A 22,979-nucleotide genomic window follows, 5' to 3' on the forward strand; every position below is an offset into this window, starting at 1 on the left:
AGATACAAATAAACTAATGAATTATTATGTATTTTCATATATTTAACTACCCAGCAGTTCAACAAGTAGTTACATTATTTCCAGTTGCAACATCGGCACATTATCAACTATGAGAATCCAGATAATTATATACAGCATATTCTAAAATAAGTAATTTTGCATAACAAGAGCTTTTGCTTCTGGTTTGGTATTTACTATAGTTAAATAGTTTACTTTGGTAGAATTAAGAATGCAGAACGTTTCACTTCTACACCATGCCGTCAGTAAAAGATGGCCTACTTCTTCCATCAGTGATATATTTCATAATCTTATTGTCAGTGGTTTAAAGTAACTAAGTACTCAATTACCGTACTAAAGCACCATTTTAAGGTACTTGTACTTTACTTGAATATTTCCATTTTATGCTACTCTATACTTCTACCCCACTACAGTTCAGAGGTAAATGGTGCACTTCTACTACATGTATTTAATACCTTCAGTTACTTCTCAGATGTGGATGAATGATGTGAAATATAATCAAGTGTTGAATCAGACTTTAGTTCCACCTGGAGTAAATCCACCAGCTACCCTGCAGTCTACAAAGTACTTCAGACTAGCTGCTCCTTCACCAGCTACCCTGCAGTCTACAAAGTACTTCAGACTAACTGCACCTCCACCAGCTACCCTGCAGTCTACAAAGTACTTCAGACTAGCTGCACCTTCACCAGCTACCCTGCAGTCTACAAAGTACTTCAGACTAGCTGCACCTCCACCAGCTACCCTGCAGCCTACAAAGTACTTCAGACTAGCTGCACCTCCACCAGCTGCCCTGCAGTCTACAAAGTACTTCAGACTAACTGCACCTCCACCAGCTACCCTGCAGTCTACAAAGTACTTCAGACTAGCTGCACCTTCACCAGCTACCCTGCAGTCTACAAAGTACTTCAGACTAGCTGCACCTCCACCAGCTACCCTGCAGTCTACAAAGTACTTCAGACTAACTGCACCTCCACCAGCTACCCTGCAGTCTACAAAGTACTTCAGACTAGCTGCACCTTCACCAGCTACCCTGCAGTCTACAAAGTACTTCAGACTAGCTGCACCTTCACCAGCTTTGAGAACACTTTCATGATCAATCATTATAAAACATATCATATATATTATTCTGACATGAACCAATCTGCACAACGACTACTTTTGGAAGGCCTACTTTAAGTATATTTAGATGCCAATACTTTTGTACTTCTACTTGAGTAACCTTTTGAATGCAGGAGTATTCCTACACTCTGGTACGTCTACTTTTACTCAAGCACACGATCTGAGTACTTCTACTTTTACGCAAGCACACAATCTGAGTACTTCTCCCACCGCTTACATCTTTTACTTTGGTAGAACTTTGAAAGCACAACTTTTTAAATTGTAACAGTGTCCTTCTACCATAGCATTAATATTTCTAATGTAGTCGAATATTTGGGTTGGCCTACTTCTTCCATCAGGGACGTTTTTGCATGATCTTAGTGTAAAATTGAGAAAATACCTGATATGATTTTAAATACCACATTTCCGTGGGTGCTTGAACGCGGCACTAACACTTTGTTGTGACAGTAAAGTGAAGGAATGACGCGTTCAAACTGCAAACTTTCACTTCCTCCAACACAAAGCTGTCTCTGTCAGAAACAGCAGATGTAATGTGTCTCAAAGTGACATATCTGGGCACTTGTGATATTAAAAAGAGTTAATTCCTCTCAACAATTGTTTGTCACTTTACAGTTGAGTGTTTACAGCGCTTTGGTGTGGACGCAACGCAATGGTAGGAGGAATGTTTCAGTACGTTGCGTAAGGACAGTGAGCTTTGCAGATGTCATACTAAACAAACGCAGCTAATGTAGTACGGTGCTAATGATGGAACCAGAATCCGTTATTTTTTACATTTGTTACCTTGAATTTACCTGTAATTTGTTGTTTTTTAACACACTGTCAGTGCTAAACAAACAGAGAGGAATGTGTTGACAGTGAGGAACAGAGTGTCACACTGAAGCGAACCTCTTCATTGAGGAAGGGATTACAGGATTTAGGAAACACAAAAGGGCTAACGGATACCGCTCATACCTTGTACAAATGTATTCTGTTCAACATATTTAGTATTCATTTCTAAAAATGACAAGCCAGTCAACAACTATGGTCGGAGCAGCTGCCAGTTTTATATTGGCAACACTGCTAATGCTAGTAACGCTGGTTAAAGAAGTACTGACATTTTTCAAAATAAAAGTAAAAGTAGTAAAAGTATTTTGTTACAAGTAAAAGTCCTGTATTCCAAATCCTACTTAAGTAAAAGCTCACAAGTATGAGCATCAACGTAGCCTACCAAAAGTAAAAGTACTTACTATGCAGAATGGCCTATTATTTCATGTGTTTACCACCTGTGCTACTTGTAGAGCTAATTAGAACACCTTTATATACTTCTGCTGGATATCTTTACCTCTAAATGTATGTCAAAGTTGATTTATTATTGTATTATTTATGTATTGTATATTTTAGCTGGGCCGGCTCAGATGATTGGTCGTGCTTTTTACAGCGCCACGGCTTCCACAGATGAAATATTTCTATGTATTTATTGTCAAAACATTTAATGTATTCATTGTTATAGGGATGTTAAGAGCATTCCATGGAATATAACAAAAAGTGTTTCTGAAGTGAATTACCTACCCTACCTTTAAGTACCGTACTTGAGTAAATGTACTTTGTTACTATCCACCACTAACAGTCAGTCGGGCCATCAACCAGCTGAATGTTATCTGGACCAAACACACAGTGACAGGCTGCAGCGTGTATTACTGGCTATCTCTACTACATTTATCTGACAGATTTACATACCTTACAGATTCAGGTTGAAATATCCAGCAGTAAATACAGTAAGCAGTCATTTATATATATATATAAATAAATATATTTATATATATAACACAAATAAACATAAATAAATATATTTATATATATATTAGGGCTGTCAAACGATTAAAAAATGTAATCAGATTAATCACAGTTTAAAAATTAATTAATCATGATTAATCACCATTCGAACTATGTCCAAAATATGCCATTTATTTATGTATATTGTTGTGGGAATGGAAAGATAAATGAAAGCAGGCGGATATATCCATTTAACACAGTATCTATGTTTATTATAACATTGTTCTGCATGTCAAAATGAAAGACAACCCACACACCTATCAATCATCAAACCGTGGGGTCTTAATTCATTACGTGTTGATTTCTATCAACGGGGAGTACTTCAGGAAAGTCGACAGAGGGGGGGGGGCTAGTGGAGTACTTCGTGACCACAGAGTGTGAACGTTGTGATCACGCCGTTATCAAAGATGTTCTATTGAGAAGACGATCACTACGTGACAAAAGTTTTCAAACCGTGGCTACTGAAATCAATCTTACTAACTGCCGTCTGTGCAATTTACTCCGCGCGAGTTGGCAGACTTTATTTTGCTTTCTTTAACATCATTTTTCATGGTGGGCTAAGCCATTTCTTGGTACGGGTGTAGCCTACCACAGCCATACCCTGGCGCTGCCACTGGTGGCACGTATGGGGTGGGCCATTCTGCACATGCGTTAAATGCGTTAAATATTTTAACGCAATTAATTACAACAATTAATTACCGCCGTTAACGCGATAATTTTGACAGCACTAATATATATATATATATCTGTATAAATTAGCTCAACATTTACCAGCTGTGATGAACATAATGCATGATGTGTATGTACAATGCATTACTTCATATGATGAAATGGGCCATTACGCAAGTACAAATACTTTTGGCACAGTATATTTAGATGCCAATACTTTTACTTTCACAGTACTTAGTACTGATATATTTACTTAAGTAAAATATCTACTAGATATCACCAGTGATGTCCAAATGCTAATTGTTGATGTCTAAAATGGTACTATATAGATTTAGGAACTGATGTTTGAATGGCTTTCACCTGTTTCCCCACACATGTGGCTGAGCTGCAGTAACCATGGGTCAGAGAGAAGAGGTGAGGCCGTCCTGCCTCTCCCTCCTCACCTACCACAGAGAGCTGCTGGTGTCCCGGCTCCGGAGCGTCCCCTGCATCCTGGACAACCTGCTGGCCTCTGGCTTCGTCTGTGAGGAGGATGTGGAGATCGTTCAGCGAACTGCCACCAAGACAGACCAGGCAGGAGAATCAAGACATCTGTTGTATACACAGGGTGTTTTCTGTTTTAAGGCTAACTTCTTTAAAACAAATTGAAATTCTAACCACGACTGACATTCTTTTCATTCATTATTTTTCAGGTGCGTAGAATCTTGGAGCTAGTCCAATGCAAAGGTGAGGAGGCCTGTGAATACTTCATTTGCATCATTTACAAAGTATGTGATGCATACGTAGACCTCCAGCCATGGCTGAAAGACATCAACTTCAACCCAAGCAGTGAAGTAGCACTGTTGGACGTGGTGAACACAGATCCCAGTAAGTGTTTCAATCACTCACACTGTTCCTTTTGCATGGCTTTTCTACCCACCCCATGTATATCAATGAGTGTAGAATATGTTGTAAAACAACCACATTTAAAAATAAATCCTACATTCAATATACAATATCTCCTCTGTACATTACACGCTCTTAGTCCATGCAGATATATCAAACTGTAACTTACCACAAATAACTATTAAAGTTAAGAGGGATATGCATGCATGCTTTCTTTAAAGTGGTGCGTGTGTTTGTATGGTGCGTCTGAACTGAAATGTATTCAATGTTATGTACTTCATATATTTTATTGTGGATGAACTTGAGTACGAGTAATCAAAAAAATACAGTTTATTGAAAAAAACAACCTTTAGCCTTCACTGATTCAAACATTTTAAAAGATAGGGACATTACAAAAAAACATATTTTAAAGAATGGATAAAATGTCCTAAATAGAAAAATCCTTCATCACTAAACCTTATAATAAAGCTTACTATTGCTTTCTGTTTTCCCCACGCAACATCAGTGCCAAATGTCTGAAAGCGAACAAATACGAATGGAAAGTGAAAACAAATCTGAAACCTGAAAAATCTAGATTTGAGACTGAAAACGTAAAATCTGCAATTAAGAAAAAAAAGGATTCAAATATTAAAATATGACAAAACTGAATCAAAATAATATTCAACCCAAAATAAGATTTGAAACTTATTTTTCGGTTGAGGCAAGGCAAGGCAAGTTTATTTATATAGCACCTTTCAACACAAGGCAATTCAAAGTGCTTTACAAAAAACGAAAGACATTAAGAAAATGGCATTTAAAATCAGTCATTAAAAAGAAAAGCTAATAAAATAAACATTAAAAGAAAAAATACATGGATAATAGTTACAGTGCTGTCTAAGATATGAATAGTTCAATTAAAAGCAGCGACAAAAATAAAAGTCTTCAGCCTGGATTTAAAAGTAGTCAGAGTTGCAGCGGACCTGCAGGTTTCTGGGAGTTTGTTCCAGATATTTGGAGCATAATAACTGAACGCTGCTTCTCCATGTTTAGTTCTGACTCTGGGGACAGGAAGCTGACCAGTCCCTGAAGACCTGAGAGATCTGGATGGTTCATAGTTTAGCAGGAGGTCAGAAATGTATTTTGGGCCTAAACCATTCAGTGCTTTATAAACCAGCAGCAGCAGTATTTTGAAATCTATTCTTTGACACACAGGAAGCCAGTGTAAAGACTTCAGAACAGGAGTGATGTGATCCACTTTCTTAGTGTTAGTGAGGACTCGAGCAGCGGCGTTCTGAATCAGCCGCAGCTTTCTAATAGATTTTTTAGTGAGACCTGTGAAGACACCATTGCAGTAGTCGAGTCTACTGAAGATAAAAGCATGGACAAGTTTTTCCAAATCCTGCTGTGACATTAGTGTTTTAATCCTAGATATATTCTTTAGGTGATAGTAGGCTGATTTAGTAACTGTTTTAATGTGACTGTGGAAACTCAGGTCAGAGTCCATGACTACACCTAGATTTCTGGCTTTATCTGTTGGTTTGAACATTGCAGACTGAAGCTCAGCGCTAACTTGTATACGTTCTTCCTTGGCTCCAAAAACCATTACCTCAGTTTTATCTTTGTTTAATTGGAGAAAGTTCTGACACATCCAGTCATTGATTTGTTCAATGCACTTACTCAGTGTTTGAATTGGAGCATAGTCTCCTGGTGAAATTGTTACGTAAATGTGTGTGTCATCTGCATAGCTATGGTAACTTATTTTGTTGTTCTTCATTATCTGAGCCAGTGGTAGCATATAGATGTTAAAGAGAAGAGGCCCCAAGATGGAGCCTTGAGGAACCCCACATGTCATATTTGTCAACTCAGATGTGTATTTACCTATAGAAACAAAGTTCTTTCTGTCCTTTAAGTAGGATTTAAACCAATTTAGAACTGTTTCCAAAAGTCCCACCCAGTTTTCCAGTCGGTCTAGTAATATGCTGTGGTCAACAGCGTCAAACGCAGCACTGAGATCTAATAATACTAACACTGAAGTTCTGCCACTGTCTGTGTTTAAGTGGATGTCGTTAAAGACCTTTACAAGAGCAGTCTCAGTGCTGTGGTTTGGACGAAAGCCTGACTGGAACACATCGAAACAGTTATTTAAATTCAAGAAATTACTCAACTGTTGAAAAACAACTTTTTCAATGATCTTACCTAGAAATGTGAGGTTTGATATGGGCCTGTAATTGTTCATTACTGAAGCATCTAGATTATTCTTTTTTAAGAGCGGTTTAATGACTGCAGTTTTCAGGGCTGTGGAAAAACACCTGAGTGAAGAGACTTGTTTACTATATGAAGTAGATCTGAGGCCATGCAACGAAAAACATCTTTGAGAAACCCTGTTGGAATAATATCAAGGCAGCAGGAGGAGGACTTCAGAAGTTGTATAATGTCCTCTAGGTTTTTATCATTAATCTGATGGAATTGTGTCATGGTGCTTGAATGGTTGAATACATCATTGTGTTTTTCAAAGTTCAGGATAAAAACTTGAACTTTCAAATAAAATGTATTCCTTTGAATGATCAAAACTTTTTTTGATTTAGCTCCATATGCTCCCCCCCAGTCAGCAGGTTCAGTGAGAAGCTGAGGCGGGGCATGAGCCAGGACACCAGCTTCATCATGTCGTACGGCCAGCGAGAGGAGACCCGTCTGGGGGAGCTGTACACTGACACGCTGATGGAGCTGCTGAACGACTGCAACGAGAGTCTGGGCTTCCTGGAGAGCCTGCACACGCTGCTGGGAGACCACGCAGTCTTCAACCCCAAGGGGGAGACCATCTCTGTGGTGGGGGATGCCGGGGTGGGGAAATCCATCCTGCTGCAGAAGCTCCAGAATCTCTGGTCCAACAAAGAGCTACAGACGGACGCCATCTTCTTCTTTAAGTTCCGCTGCAGGACGTTCAGCCTCTTCAAGGACTCGGAGCAGATGTCCCTCAGAGAGCTTCTGTTCAAACACAACTGCTGCCCCGACCACGACCCGGACGACGAGGTGTTTGAGTTCATCCTGCGCTTCCCTGAGAAGGTTCTCTTTACGTTTGACGGCTACGATGAGATTCAGATGAGTGACCTGATGAATGTTGCTGAGGTGGGCTCACCAGATGTAAAGGCCCACCCCCTCCAGCTGCTCATCAGCCTGCTCTGTGGGAAACTGCTCAAGGGTTCCCAGAAGGTTCTGACGGCCCGCACAGGCACCGAGATCCAGAGCAGGGTGATCAGGAAGAAGGTGGCTCTCCGTGGCTTCTCCCCGGCTCACCTGAACACCTACATCCACCTGCACTTCAAGAAGCAGGAGCACCGAGAGCTGGTGTCCGTGCAGCTGGATGCTAGCCCCCACCTCTGTGGCCTCTGCTCCACCCCGCTCTTCTGCTGGATCGTATTCAAGAGCTTCAGGCACCTGCACACCATGCATGATAGTTTCCACCTGCCTGTCACCTGCATCACGCTCACAGACATCTTCCTCCTGCTGTCCGAGGTGTTCCTCAGCCGCTCGGCCGCTCCCGCTCCGTCTCTGCTGAAGAAGAGCACTCGGTGTGCTTCCGAGACGTTCAGAGCCGGGCTCAGGTCCCTCACAGCGTTTGCCAAACTGGCTCTTCAGGGTATGGAGAGAGGAAGCTTCATCTGGAGCCAGGAGCAGATGAGTGAGTGTGGGCTGACGGAGGAGGACCTGTCGCTGGGCTTCCTGCGGCCTGTCGGTGAGTTCGACGCCAGCGGGGGCGCCGCTACATTTGAATTCCTCCACGTCACCCTGCAGTCTTTCCTGGCAGCGTTTGCTCTGGTGTTGGACGAGCAGGCTCCTGCCGGCTCCATCCTCAAGTTCTTCACAGAGTGCAGCAGGAAGAGGAATACATTCTGTGTTCCTTTTCAAGTCTGTACCAGTGGCTCCACAAAGTCCAGGGAAAAGAATCCATTTGCGACAAATGAACACCTTCAGTTCACGAACCTGTTCCTGTGCGGCCTGCTGTCCAAGGCTCACGTCGGCCTGATGGAGCATCTGGCTTCTCCTGTGTTATTAAAGAAAAGACGGGCCTTGCTCAAATCCTACCTTTCTACCAGTGTGAAGTCCCACCTCCAAGGATTACCCCACTATGATGATGAGGAGGGCAAGAAGGTCCATGTGCTGCCCAACTTCCTGTGGATGCTGCGCTGCATCTTTGAGACGGGGAGCAGAGACATCGCCCAGACCGCGGCCAGAGGCATCAAGGCGGACTTCATCAAGCTGGGCTACTGTAACGTGTTCTCCGGGGACTGCACCGCTATCAACTTCGTGCTGCAGCACCGTCACAAGGTCCTGGGCCTCGACATGGACAACAACAACATCAGTGACTATGGGGTGAAGCAGCTGAAGCCCTCCTTCAGTAAGATGACCGTCGTGAGGTAACAAACCGTGTCTTAACCCGTTCTCAATTGCAGGATATTCCACCATGTATTCCTCTAAACAAAAGCGAACTGGATCTTTCTCCGCAGACTGTGTGTGAACCAGCTGTCTGACAGCAGCATCGAGGTTCTTGCAGAGGAGCTGTGTAAGCACAAAGTCGTGGAAATCTTGGGGTGAGTACCTCTGTCAAATATTCAATTTGATCTGAAAATAAACACTGTTATACAGTAAACGTATATAATATAAAGATGTCTACCAGTGGTGGAAGAAGTATTCACATTCTTTACTCAAGTCAGCGTACTAATACAATACGAATATGTATTCATATTACGCTTTCAAAATTAACTACATAGAGCCGCACATTTAATACACTTTTTACTGAAATAGTAATCTGGACTAGGCCAACATCCAAATCACAGTGCGCACAATATTTGGTAAAGGCAAAATATGTGAGAATATCATTCTAAATAAAGTGTTGTCGTGCTGCAGAGAATGCTGGACTACAAGCAGCATTGTACAGACTTAATAAAACATCATTGTATGGGAGAGTGGGGTAAGCTGAGCCAATATGTACTTATGTTGTCCTCTAAGCAAGGATACATGAGATACAAGTCAAATGACAACAACAACAACCTTTATTTCAGAATGTCATCTGTCAATGAAAATAATGCATCCATCACAAAGGGCCATGAAAGCATGACTACTAACAAGTGGGCTCTTGGTTTAACTTGCTCAATCTAAGGGGTAAGGTGATCCGCATCAAGGGCGACATCGACCAGTTGATTTGTCAAGTTTAAACCTGAGTTGTTTGGTACAGGAATGTTGTCTGCTAATTCAAAGGCCAGTTCACAGCAATTATTTTGAGTAACTTGGAAACAGAAATGCTCAAGTAAAGTATAAAAATGTACATTCATATAGTACTTTGGTGATAGGACAGAAACCTAGTCTTCTCACTTCATTTCATGGACTTTTAGATGAAATGTACGTTTTGCTGAGCACTTGAAGAACACTTTGTTGACTTATGATGATGTATTGACTTCATGCATTGTCACCAGAGGAGGGACATTGTTTCCCTGAAGGGACGTGTGCTGGATTTGAGTGCTGTGGAACAACTTGTCTTTGAGAAATACAGTGGCCTTAGGGTTTTGTAATACTGTGAGAGTTCCTCTCTGGAGCTCGTATGTTCATTCTGTAGAAACATGGTCGGGCTCCATATGTAGATCTATGCTTTCACAATTCTTAGTTTAATGTGATTTTACATAGTTAATATATATATATGTAATATTATATTCCATTTCTGCCAATCCCCTAAATACAACACCTTTGAATTTTACATTTTCTGTCAGTCATAATTCTAAACACCGTTCAAGTTCTACTCGACGTGAACAGTTAAATGAATATCCGTAGCTAGGTGTTTAGCCAAACAAGATGGCCATTGCTATGGAGTTTGATGTTTACCATTGAGTTTTGTGAAGTGTTTTATAGTATTTTTCGAATACATAATAAAACATACACAAAACGTCACGATACGTCTAAATATGTTTTTTTTTCAAAAGCTATATGTAAGTACACACCTGCCTTTTTGACTATACAAAAAGTAGAGGTACAAAACCTGGTAGCCAATATGTTCCTGCCTCAATAATTGTTAGCTCCCCATAAAGTATAATTCCCCTTTCTCTGTCCTCAGCCTTTACAACAATCACATCACAGATGTTGGAGCTCAGCTGGTGGCTCAGATCATCCAGGAATGCCCAAAGCTGCGAGTCGTCAAGTATGCTCCAACTGTTACCAGTAGGACAATATTATAACTGTTATATCAATAACACTGATATAAGTAATGACATCTGTTGTGATCTTGGTATTTGTTAGTACCTCTCAATTCCATATACCGTACTTTTCGGACAATAAAGCGCACCTGCATATAAGGCTGCGGCCCTACCAGGACGAATTTGGTCGTTTGCGTTACTGTTTAGTGTCATATAGACCGTTCGGCCACACGAGGACGACCGAATACGGCACTAAACGACTGAGGAAACGATAACGGGTCCCAAGGTGGATAGAAAGGCATACGCAACTCTCTGGGGGGTCAAACGGCTCCGTGTGTGCGCCCTATCCGAACATTTTCAGATCACTGATAGTGATTGCGCAATAGCCCCGCCTCTCCCCACCTCTTCTGCTCACCTCCGCTTACCCCGCGCCATTGCTGAAGTGTTTCGCCACCAACAACAACAACAATGGCGGATCGCAGAGTTGCTATCGTGCTCCGGACGCTATTGACCATGCTACAGTTGTTTGTGCAACATCTACAGCAATAATGATGAGGCAATAGCCCCGCCTCTCCCCACCTCTGCTGCTCACCCCGCGTCAAAGTAAACTGCACCCTGAATTCAGATTATTTATCTTTCTCTCGATATGGACCTAAACGCGAGTGAAGTCTAATCTGACAGGACGGAGACACGCAGCTCTGCTCACCTGCAGCTCCTCCCGCTGCAGCAAAACACACACTTCAAGTCAGATCATCACCCTTAGCTATTTTAATTACCTCTCAAACTAAACTAGTTATAAATATGTTTATTTTTACTGTCGGCCGGGTCACTCATTACTGGATCAGCTGCTGCATGAGACAGACACTGACGCTGTCCGAAGAGAGGGAGGAAAAAGAGAGGCTCCGTGTATTTTATCATTATATTATATAGAGTCGTTATTCATTTGTTTTAAAGCTCAATAAATAACAAAGAAGACCTTTGAGCGGCACTGGACAGACACTATCCGGTGAATATTGCGTGTGGACGGAAGCTTGTTTGCGTTTGCGTTAATCCTATGCGTTTAGCCGTTTTCGTCCTCGTGGGGCCGCAGCCTAAGCCGCAGCAGCTAAATTGTCCGTCTGTCTCTCGGTTCCACTTTGACTTTGGCGCGCTACCTGCCTCACTCTTTTCCGGCCTCCAGCTTTTCCTGCTGGAGCCCTCCTCTTAAAGGTGGCGGGCGCGGACCGGTCATAGAGCCCATAGAGTTAAAGGTGGTTAATTTCACCTGTAAAATCCATAGATTTAGGAGGTTCCCTAGTGGCCGTTAGCTGTACAAAAAAAATGGGGGGGAAAGTCGCGGTTTATAGTCTGAAAAGTACGGTAGCTGTTTTAGTGAATCATTTCTCATGTCCCTAAACCTGATGATTACATCACTTTGTCCTTAGGGTTGGCAAAAACAGGATCACTGGTGTCGGGGGGAGATATCTGGCCAGCGCAATCCAGAGGAGCTCTTCTATATTTGATGTGGGGTGAGACCTCACTGCTGTCAATCATCTCTGCTGTATTCGTGTCCCGCTGTGCTCATCAAAGCAGGGGGGGGCAAACATGTTTCAGAACAGGACAAAATCGGTTTAATCGTTTTTTTGAGTGAGAAAAAAACACACGTTACTTGATTTACTCAATAATAACCTTCTTAGTATTTATTTACCTATTTTCTTTTGAATATGATCCCCAATTTAGAAAACCATTAGAATACATCCATCACCATTTAAATCCTTTCCCAAGTTGGGATCATTAGTATCAATCTATCATCTATCAAAATGTACCAGGTCACTCAGTTTAAGCTTTAAAAAGGACATGTTTCACTTGATGACCGTGTGTGCATATTACAGATGTGAAATTGAAGCATTATGCTGCGTTCCATTTACAAGTCTGAGGTCTGAACCGGGAGTAACGTCCCTCCCAAGTTGACTGTGTTCCAGTAGCACAAGTCAGAATGTTGCCATGAGCAATACCGGTTATACATTACTAAGCTTTATGTTGTATTTTCTGAACACAAACATTGTAGCCACATATCCACAGGTAGAAGATGAGCAGTACCATATGTACACTTGATTTAATGTGACACAATTAATACAGTGTTCTCTTAATGTTCATATGCGGAGACTCCATTTTGAACAATGTATGGTGAGTTGACAAGCAGCAATTCTGACCTCAGGGTGCATTCTGGGAACTCAAATACTCCCACTTCCTAGTATTACTGGAACTGGCCAGTCAACATGTGTAGTTTGCTTTCTCTTGTAGGATACTGCTGGCTTGATTAAGAGTCCCTTAGTGTTTCCATGCCTCCTGATGCAGATGTGTGTTCTCTGTGCTCTCAGGATGTGGGGGAACAGCATCGGGGATGAGGGAGCAGAAGCATTCGCAGAAGCCTTGAGGAACCACCCGAGCCTCACCAATCTCAGGTGCGAAGCCGCTGCCTACAAATACAATACAAACTCACTGTTTTAACTCTTTGATTACATGAAGGTGCTTCTGTGTTCTAGTCTCTCAGCCAATGGCATCACGTCTAGAGGTGGGAGGAGCCTGTCGGAGGCGCTGAAAGAGAACCGCGTGCTCAGGATATTCTGGTAGGCTGCTCTCACTCTGATTTCAGGGGTTTCAGCCGTCTGCTGTCACAGCCAGGCTGTACCCATTCTACCCACTTCTACTTAACCTCAGTCATGGGGTTATGGGAAGGGGGGGGTTGATCAGGATTCACTGACACTGGGGGATGTGCGCCCACTTCGGCATGATTGTGTCATGGATCTATAAAGAGAACGTCCCCACATTAACAATGCGGAAGTCCTATCACGTCAGCTGTGCTGTTGGTCAGACGTGTCAGCCATGCTGAAACACCACAGTGTTGGAAGGTTACAAAGCACAACTACTCAAATACTGGCTTCACATTGTTTGCTAATTTATGTTTCTGAAATCCATGTTAAATAATTATTAACATAACTGTGATCTTGTTTCATATCAAAAGAGCTATTTGTATCACTCGACTTAGAAACAGATGCTCTATGAAGTGACTGGAGCTGTCAGATTCATATGTTGAGGGATGAAAACTCTGACGCTGCAGCGATGCGGAAGTAGGCGTGGCTGAATCTAAACTGAGTTGGAAAAGCGCCTCCGGGTCAGTTCAGTCTGTTAGAAGTAGTGCTGCGTACCGGTACGCCGAACCGGTACTGGACTTGTAAAAAGTTTCGGTTCAAGTCCGGTTAAAACCGGAACGTCAGGAACCGGTACTTGGACTCGCAAAAAAACTAGCACTTACGTATATTCTGGTGTCTGTGGTTATTTAAACATTCTCTGATAAACGTGATTCAGTGTCAATAAATGAGTGCTCATCCCAGTGTGCTCAGTGTACAACATCACATGTCATTTCACCTTCGATTCACGGTTTGAAGACGTAGCATTTCCCCACATGCTAATGCTAACCGGAAGTGAAGAATTTTCAGAATAAAAGTATTAAGTAAATAGTGTGAACTTCCGGATTTTCAGAATAAAACTGATTTAAATTAAATAGTGTATTTAATTCAAAATTACGCCATATCAACATTGATTTTAATTTCTAACAGTATGTATGTACATCACTATGTATGTAGTATGTACTGTATAATGTAAACATTATTATTATATTGAACTTTGTAGTAGTTCACTGTAGTTGCTGTCAGAAGTCATTTGTAGACTAAGTGGAAAAAAGTGTTTTTTTTACATTTGTACTTTTTAGAGAAATGTAGACACAAGTTGGAAGGGAGCACAATAAACCTGACGAGTTTGAATTTCAGTTGTTTATGAGTTAATTTCAATTGATAATTAGCTCACAATAAGTTCACTTTAGTTACTCGCACAACTTGACACAAGCCATGGGTTCAGGTCCGGACTTATAAGTCCGGACTTGAACCTGAACCTCTGGACTTGAGTCCGGACCTGAACCTGAATGTGAGTCCAGGTACGCAGCACTAGTTAGAAGCCTTCCTAAGAGAAACCCATTCTCACATCTGTCTTAGAGAAGTGTGTAATGCGTCTGTGCTGTTGCAGGTTGGTGCAGAATGAGCTCACTGATGACGCAGCGCCGCACTTTGCTGACCTGGTCCAGGCAGACACGGGCCTCAGCCACCTCTGGTACTGACGACACACGACACCATGGGTCCTGCTGGAGACTCTGTCACACACTCACCTCTCTGTGTGTGTGTCTGCAGGTTAATCAGCAACCAGTTCTCTGTGGAGGGGATCCAGCAGCTGGCCGAGGCCCTCCCTCACAACTCAGCCCTCAAAGAGATCTGGTGAGGACCAGCACAGGAACTCAAAGGGGGTCCAAACACAGGGTCTTTCTCAAACCATCAGGATATTAGTGTTCATGCTTGGATAGCTTACGTTTGGTTTTCAGGTTGATATTGGGCCGCTTTAATGATATTTGAATAATAACAAGGTTGTAGAGACTATTCGTCCTCAAACCAAACACATAAACAACTTAAATTAATTTAAACAATGACAATTAATAATGATCACATTAGTGTTTGCAAAATGGCAAGAAAGTAAATGTTTAACTGTTACATGATACAAATCAAGTATGGCTGCAACAAAGGTATCAAGGAAGAATATGAAAGGGGCTACTTGTAGTGATCTACACAGCTTTATCTTAAAGGTCCCCTATCATGCAAAATGCACTTTTTGAAACGTTGCTATCAGAAACAATGCGCAACGTGTTTTGGTAATATGGTCTTTGTTTACATTAGCAAGCGTCGCTAACACTCAGAGCTAACCTGGACTGGAGAGAGTATGTGTAAAGAAGCAGGAAATAAAAAGGAACTCACCTTGTGGTAAATCCACGAGAGGGAAAGCATTTGAGCTCCATACTGTTTCAGAAATAATCCTTGATGTGGTTTGGAACATGATATGGCGTTTAATTAAGGAAGCACTTAGCTGAGTATCTCGGTAGAATTCTCCTGCATAAGCATGCATGAACTCTCCTCTCATGCACGCTCCAAAGGGGCGTGGCCAGCAGCAGCTCCAAAGGGGCGTGGCCAGCAGCAGCTCGGAAACATTTAAAGCTACGGACCCAGAATCAGCACTTCTCTAACAGGGCTGAAATAGAGGGGTATGATGCTACAATAGAATGGTGCAGTGACGCGTCCTAAAACCCGGAAGTGAGTTAGCATTTTACCCCTCGTCTCAGAGCCAATGGGATCTCTCCATACGATTTTGGAAAATAGCTGGAAATAAGGTCTGTGGTTGAGACACATTGAAGAGACGGATCACGTTTTGTTCTGCGACATTAAATCCATCAGCTGTGACCCCACTGGTGATTTCTGAAGAGTTTACGTGTCTGAAAAACGATGGTTTTAAGTTTGTTTGCCGCTGTTCTGCTTGAAAGCAAGTACCTGCGCTCAAACAAACGCTTCAACTTGTACAATTTAGAATCTGTATTTTTAAATATTGATCTTAAGTTGGCGTGAGGTTGAAGTTGTGCGACCCTGCTGTACTCGGCTGTAGTTCGTTTATAGCATAACGTTAGCATTTAGCTTCTGGCGATTAGATTTATGATTCGAAAATTATAAAAGTAGGGTAGACAAGTGGATTTTATCCGGCTGAACAAAACGTGCATTTATCAAACAGGTTGTTTTCCACAGCCCTTATTTCCAGCTATTTTCCAAAATCCTGTGGAGAAATCCTGTCGCTCTTTTGTCCATGTGCAGCTTACTTCTGGGTAAACACGTCACCCCTGCCCCACTCAGGGGGGTGATCTGTTTGGTATTTTGAGCTAAACAATTCAGAGACATGTTTTTTATATTTTTATATATCTGAGACGTATAATATTACGTATAGACGTATAATATTATTATACGTCTCAGATATATAAAAATCACGTCTCTGAAGTGTTTTGCTTATATGCCTAGAAATGGTATGATAGGAGACCTTTAAGACTCCGCTCATTGTTCAGCTGTCAGGAAGTTACCACACACACACACACACACACACACACACACACACACACACACACACACACACACACACACACACACACACACACACACACACACACACACACACACACACACACACACACACACACACACACACACACACACACACACACACACACACACACACACACACACACACACACACACACACACACACACACACACACACACACACACACACGTTGAAGAAACAACATGTCCTGAGTTAACCCTCCCCTGTCTTCGCTAGCAGATGATGTCACTCTCTATTATGTGACGCAAAGGACAATATGGGTTTGAAAAGAGAAACATAAAAAGTGATATTTACTGGTGCATTAGGGAGCTTAAGTAGCTGATGTTTCTCTGTGGTAGTTGGAGAAGCCCCTGACAGCATCAGAGATCACATGCATGTGTTTTAGATGGTGTGTGTTCCTGTGTCCACAGTGTGAAAGGAAACCAGCTCTCGGAGGAGGAAGAGAAACAGTTTGTGGCAGATAAGCGGCTGCGCTTCCACTGAGGGCACCAACCTGACGCCTGCTGAGGCATGTCTGTAAGGAACTGTTGGCATTACAAAGTCCCACTGTCAGTGAAGGGGAATTACACTCGTCGATATACTTCACATCCATGAGGAAACTGTCGCTTTCATGTCATGACATTTGAGGTGACTATTACAAAAGGGGAAGCACTGATGTCGAAATGCATTTCTTGTTAATGCCATCCAAAGCAATCGCTCCTCTCAAACAGGCCCCTCTCACTTCTTGATAAGACTTCGTATGCCATACAGGAAGTCACAACTGAAGTGACAGAGGCCTGCACACATTGATGCGTAGTCCCTACAATGGGTCAAGCTTCATAACCGTTGGATACTACATTTCCCATAATGCATAGCAAGCACCCATTTGAACTATCTGGCGTTAGCATTGGACGCCACCACTATCATAATGAGATGTCCCCACTGAGTGAAACAAAGTGAGCGCACATACACACAATACACAAAGTACAGTATAGTGTTTAGCATTAACAATGAGAGAATGTTTTTTATCCAAAGGTGTGTGCTTTTTTAAAATAAATATTTTAATATGTTTTGTTTGTTTCTGTCTTGTTACATATTGCACAGCACACATGCTCAGGTACTGCTCACACTCCCAGGACAGTACTAAAGATGAAAATACATCCCACACCTACCTCATGTTTCTGACTCTTCCTCAGTTGCCATGGAGATAATGTGGCTGTCCTCTAAGTGAGGAAGGCCATGGCGGAAAGTGTTGGAAAGCTTTAGAGAAACAAAGTAAATGGACGAGGAATCTAACCTCTGTTTATGGAATCATTTAACAGCAAATGCAGCATATGATGTTTTCTTTTGCGCGGCGGATGAGTCTGTTAAAAAAGATCAACAATAAAATACATACCACAATGACAGATCATCGAAGGTCTGTCGTCTATTAAGGCCTTCTGTTGTACTTCCCCATCAAATAAAACATCACAGTGAGGCTCAAACCTCTATATCTTGAAATGTATATTAAATGACGTATAGTTGCAGCAGTGACACTGAAGGGCCTGAGTCCAATGATCAGAAGTACATGTGTTTTTGAGGATGGAGCAAACTAATGTATAGATTAGGGCTGTCAAACGATTAACATTTTTAATCAGATTAATCACAGCTTAATAATTAATTAATCATGATTAATCACCATTCGAACTATGTCCAAAATATGCCATTTATTTATGTATATTGTTGTGGGAATGGAAAGATAAATGAAAGCAGGCGGATATATCCATTTAACATACAGTATCTATGTTTATTATAACATTTTTCTGCATGTCAAAATGAAAGACAGCCCACACACCTATCAATCATCAAACCGTGGGGTCTTAATTCATTACGTGTTGATTTCTATCAACGGGGAGTACTTCAGGAAAGTCGACAGAGGGGGGGGGGGCTAGTGGAGTACTTCGTGACCACAGAGTGTGAACGTTGTGATCAGCTGTTTTAGCGCAGTTCTCCAGTGAAGGGGGGAGTCTCCCTCCGCAGCCGGTTGGCGTAGTTTTGGCACAATTCCGTTGTACAGACCGACGTTAACAGCAGCCCTGTCTGTGCACACGGAGACCGACTCTGTCGTCCGGTGATCTAACCGCCTTCTGGAAAAGCTTCACAAGTACGTCGGTACGCAAATGCGCTTTGTGACACAAGTGACGGTACGCATTTCAGATTAGGTACATAACCTGCGTACCAGTTATGTGCACCCCTGTACCAGAGCCATATTATTACTATTATATGGCTCTGCCCTGTACTACAGCAAAAGTATTCTCCGTCGGTACTTCCTGCAACAACACCACGCCGTTATCAAAGATGTTCTATTGAGAAGACGATCACTACGTGACAAAAGTTTTTTCAAAACCGTGGCTACTGAAATCAATCTTACTAACTGCCGTCTGTGCAATTTACTCCGCGCGAGTTGGCAGACTTTATTTTGCTTACTTTAACATCATTTTTCATGGTGGGGCTAAGCCATTTCTTGGTATGGGTGTAGCCTACCCCAGCCATACCCTGGCGCTGCCACTGGTGGCACGTATGGGGCGGGCCATTCTGCACATGCGTTAAATGCGTTAAATATTTTAACGCAATTAATTCAAATTAATTACCGCCGTTAACGCGATAATTTTGACAGCACTAGAAAAGATATATATCTGTGATTCTATATATATATATATATATATATATATATATATATATATTAAAATATGGATCTCACAGCACTGCCACAGAGCTTTGTGTCTCTTCTAGAGATGTTAAGATTCACCGATTCGCACCGGCACCGGCATAAACGTTCAAGATGCGAGTGCACCGGTTGAAAGAGTGCACATCGGCTACAGTTCGGGTTGAACTCGCGATGCATCGATTGCGTAGCGTCTTTGCATCGGTAAAAAACCGATTCATTCATATAAAATCCCCTCATCTTGTCAACGCTCAGCAGAGACGATCTTTGATATTTGCTTCGCCACTACGGAGGCCGAGAGTCTCAGTTATCAACCCACACGGAAGTTGAGGAGAAAGAGAAACACAGCGCACCGAAAAATACCTACAAATCAAACGTTTGCAACACTTCGGATTGTTCAAGAAAGACGGTGTAATAGTCCTTTATGCTATATAGCTGACCGCAGGTCATGGAGAGTGATCAGGTATCCGTAGACCTTTGTATGAGGTATCTTTATTACTTAACAGGTCTACAGCCATGATACATAGCTCCGTCCTAGATGCGGGCTTGCATACACACAGTATCACTCCGCAGCCGCACCCCATCAGTAACGTCCTGATGGTATATGTGCGCGGCACTATATACTACAGACGGTCAACTTGAAAAATCGCTCTCAAATTGTTAACGATGCCGAGCCGCTTTAAAGTACACAAGTAGTACGAGGAACTTAGCGACGCACATAAAGAGGCGACATGGGGTCTGCGGCTGAAAAGAGAAACCTGAAAGTTAGACTATGAGTGAAATCACTCAGTGAGGTGTTCTGTCAGAGAGAGAGGTGTTTAGTTTACAGCAGCCTGTGAAGGCCAATAATAATTTAAATGTCTTCATTCATAAGCAGTTATGAAATACCTGTTTGTGAAAGGTTATTTGTTTTCTTTATTGTTATAGAACCCACTGCTTCCTGCTCACTGGTGAGTCAGCCTATGAGTGTTAAGCACATCAGGCTGGCAGCTGTATGGGCATGGCACTATGGTAGCTGTTATTTGTTAATCATGAGCAATGCATCCTTACATTGTTTAACTGTGAGGTGTTATACAATTGTACTGTAGCCTACTCTGGAGAGCTTTTAAAGGTAAAAAAATAAACGGCATGATGGGATGTGCAGTACCAAATATGTAAAGCACTGTTTTGTTAATGTATGATTTGCTGCATATAAGGAATAAAACAAAAATCCTCTGTCGTACCATATTGAAGTATCATTATTTTTGCATCGAGTTGTATCGCACCGAATCGCATAATGTTGTATCAAATCGTATCGAACTATCGCAACAGGGGTGAATCGTATCGCATCGCCTGGTGTTTCAAATGTATCGTTAATGTATCGTATCGTGGCAACGTATCGAGATGCGCATCGCATCGGCCTCAGTGATGGAGATGCACATCCCTAGTCTCTTCCCATTGTTCTCTCCCCTCTCTACTGCCAAACGTCAGCAAAAAGTACGTTTGAAGTTCACATCAACGTTATCAGAGTGATTGATAATGCACTCAATGGGCCTTTCTCACTTCACTAATTTCCTCGTGTCTTAGTCCCGCTCACAGGAGATGCGAGCGGAGGACCGTGGAGGACCCATCAGTGTCTCCTCGGTTACGGCCCGTCCACACAGCGGCGTGCGCTGACGCTTGCCGGCGGGCGTGTCTGAAACTCGACCAACAACCAATCACATGAATCTCCCGCCCCTGACACACAAGCAGCAGTTTGATTGGCTAGAGCTTGTACTGGCATATGATTCGATTGGCTGACGCCTCGCCGAGGCGTCAAAAGTTGAACATTGCTCAACTTTTGCAGCGAGCCACGCCAGCTACGCTCCACGTCGCTTCCCACGATGCATTTCGGCTAAAAGTGACGTCACCCCATTCAAAGTGAATGGGGAAGCGTCAACGCACGCCGCTGTGTGGACGGGCCGTTAGAGCTCCTCGACGCTCGGTCCTCGGTGTGCATTTAGAGAAATGAGATGTCCTTCAACATGGCGCGCCGAAAACCATTTCCGGGTCACTACCGGAGGACCGAGGAGTCGAGGAGGGGAAATGAGAGAATTGAGAAAGGCCCAGCGTGTCTCTAACAGTGTCGGTGTGTTCCTGCGCAGGATGGAAAAATGCTGTAGAAACAGAACACACAGAGCAGATCTCACTGAGGAGCCCTGTGGACTCTTCTTGGATGCAAGCAGAAGGCATGTTTACCTTCACGTTGTGTGTGTTTACATTCATGTTCCTGTCGCTGGTGTCACCGCCACCTGAACATCAGGAATAACTCCTAAATGTAATGCAATGTACTTGTTGGTCGAACGCACTTATTGCAAGTCGCTTTGGATAAAAGCCTCAGCTAAATGTAATGTAACATCAGGGGTTAAAAACAGTAAATAAAATAACATGTGTGTTCAAATTTGATGCACAGAAAATACTACTATCATTATTTATATGAACTATAATTTGGTTTCTTTTTATTTCATTTTTCATTATATGTCTTTAAAAAGTATTTTTTGTAGTAAATCTGTTATTATCACTGAGGGAAGAATTGTTATAAAGAATAAAGGTATGGCAAATGTGAACGTCCAAACATTTCTTTCACTTTGAGAGGGAACCAGTTCAGTGTATTTGGGGCAACTTAAGTCGGATCAAATGCTATAAATAACACGCAGCATATCGTAGACGACATCACAGAATCACATCCCCATGGAGACGCACAAAACAAGAGACATAGCAACTGGAAAAAAAGACAAATGAAAACTTTTTGTTACGAGATCCTATCCATCTTATAAAATGATATTTTCACGTTATGTTTTCTGAAATCACTACAGCTTATTTTGTTTGACTTTACTTGTTATAACAACATTTCACTTCATTTGGTTCATCACAGATCCTTCTCAAAATCAAAAGAATATCTTTACAACAGAAACTCTTCAAAACATGAGAAACTTTCTTCGTCTCGTTCACACAGGAAACACCTCTTGCTAGAATGTGAAAGGGATCGAGCAAGAAACACCCTACTGTCGGCTCGTGTGTGTGTGTGTGTGTGTGTGTGTGAGTCTTTCCATGATTGGATTACTTCTCCATGGCATATGATCAAAAAGCACTGATGATTGAGTGTGTGTGTGTGTGTGTGTGTGTGTGTTATTATTCACAGTTGATTGGCACCATTTTCGCAGCAGCTTCAGTTCTGAAAACGAGCTGCAGATGCTCTCTGTCCCTGGCTGTTTCTCCTGGACCAATAGAATGGCAGTGGTGGTGAGATGGTCCCGCCCTCCACCTTGACCCCACCTCCAGGACCGTGTCCATCTCCCCTCCTGTGTCCTGCAGTCCAGTGGCAGTGGGGGGGGGGGGTTCTGAGACTGAGCGCGGATGTGCAACTCAAACACAAAGTCTGGATCCCTGAGGATGCTTTCATGAGATTTGGCACACAGTGGTACTACATTATTGGGGGGGGGGGGGGGGGTAACTGATCACAGTGTCCAGTCTCTCTGGATCCACGCTGCATCTCGCAGATCCCTCACATTGTCCTGTCATCAAAGAGAAACAGAGAATATAAAACACAATGACGGGAATATCAATCCTCAAGTGTTCAGGCCATGATGTGG

At 42.4% G+C, this 22,979-nt stretch overlaps 2 protein-coding genes across 4 annotated transcripts in view; one reads left to right on the forward strand and one right to left on the reverse strand.

The window, feature by feature from the left end:
• Positions 1-1,625: 1,625 nt before the first annotated feature.
• Positions 1,626-17,736, forward strand: nod1 (nucleotide-binding oligomerization domain containing 1). Of its 3 annotated transcripts, XM_034102394.2 has the most exons (12): positions 1,626-1,789; positions 4,010-4,191; positions 4,311-4,485; positions 7,088-8,897; positions 8,988-9,071; positions 10,586-10,669; positions 12,089-12,172; positions 13,025-13,108; positions 13,190-13,273; positions 14,727-14,810; positions 14,888-14,971; positions 17,096-17,736. In XM_034102394.2, the coding sequence occupies exons 2-12, from the start codon at positions 4,015-4,017 to the stop codon at positions 17,166-17,168; spliced, it is 2,823 nt and encodes a 940-aa protein (XP_033958285.1). In that variant the 5' UTR covers positions 1,626-1,789; positions 4,010-4,014; the 3' UTR covers positions 17,169-17,736. The 3 variants fall into 3 exon arrangements, with proteins under 3 accessions (XP_033958285.1, XP_033958284.1, XP_033958286.1); XM_034102393.2 differs by lacking the exon at positions 1,626-1,789 and having other exon boundaries at positions 1,802-4,191; XM_034102395.2 differs by lacking the exons at positions 1,626-1,789; positions 4,010-4,191 and adding an exon at positions 5,533-5,608 and having other exon boundaries at positions 4,396-4,485.
• Positions 17,737-19,404: 1,668 nt separating this feature from the next.
• Positions 19,405-22,979, reverse strand: part of znrf2b (zinc and ring finger 2b) — a 60,527-nt gene continuing 56,952 nt past the window's right edge. The window contains exon 5 of the mRNA XM_034103247.2: positions 19,405-22,901. The gene's annotated coding sequence lies outside the window, so the exon portion shown is untranslated. The remainder of the gene's footprint in view (positions 22,902-22,979) is intronic.

This window comes from Pseudochaenichthys georgianus, chromosome 16, assembly GCF_902827115.2.
Source record: "Pseudochaenichthys georgianus chromosome 16, fPseGeo1.2, whole genome shotgun sequence".
Taxonomy (NCBI): domain Eukaryota; kingdom Metazoa; phylum Chordata; class Actinopteri; order Perciformes; family Channichthyidae; genus Pseudochaenichthys; species Pseudochaenichthys georgianus.

What these genes read in the sequence shown, in the direction of transcription:
- nod1 (XM_034102394.2), top strand. Translation starts at nt 4,015, where the DNA reads ATGGGTCAGAGAGAAGAGGTGAGGCCGTCCTGCCTCTCCCTCCTCACC. An exon ending in CGTGGTGAACACAGATCCCA is followed by an intron (nt 4,486 to 7,087) that starts GTAAGTGTTTCA and finishes GCTCCCCCCCAG; the next exon opens with TCAGCAGGTTCAGTGAGAAG. An exon ending in CCAAAGCTGCGAGTCGTCAA is followed by an intron (nt 10,670 to 12,088) that starts GTATGCTCCAAC and finishes CTTTGTCCTTAG; the next exon opens with GGTTGGCAAAAACAGGATCA.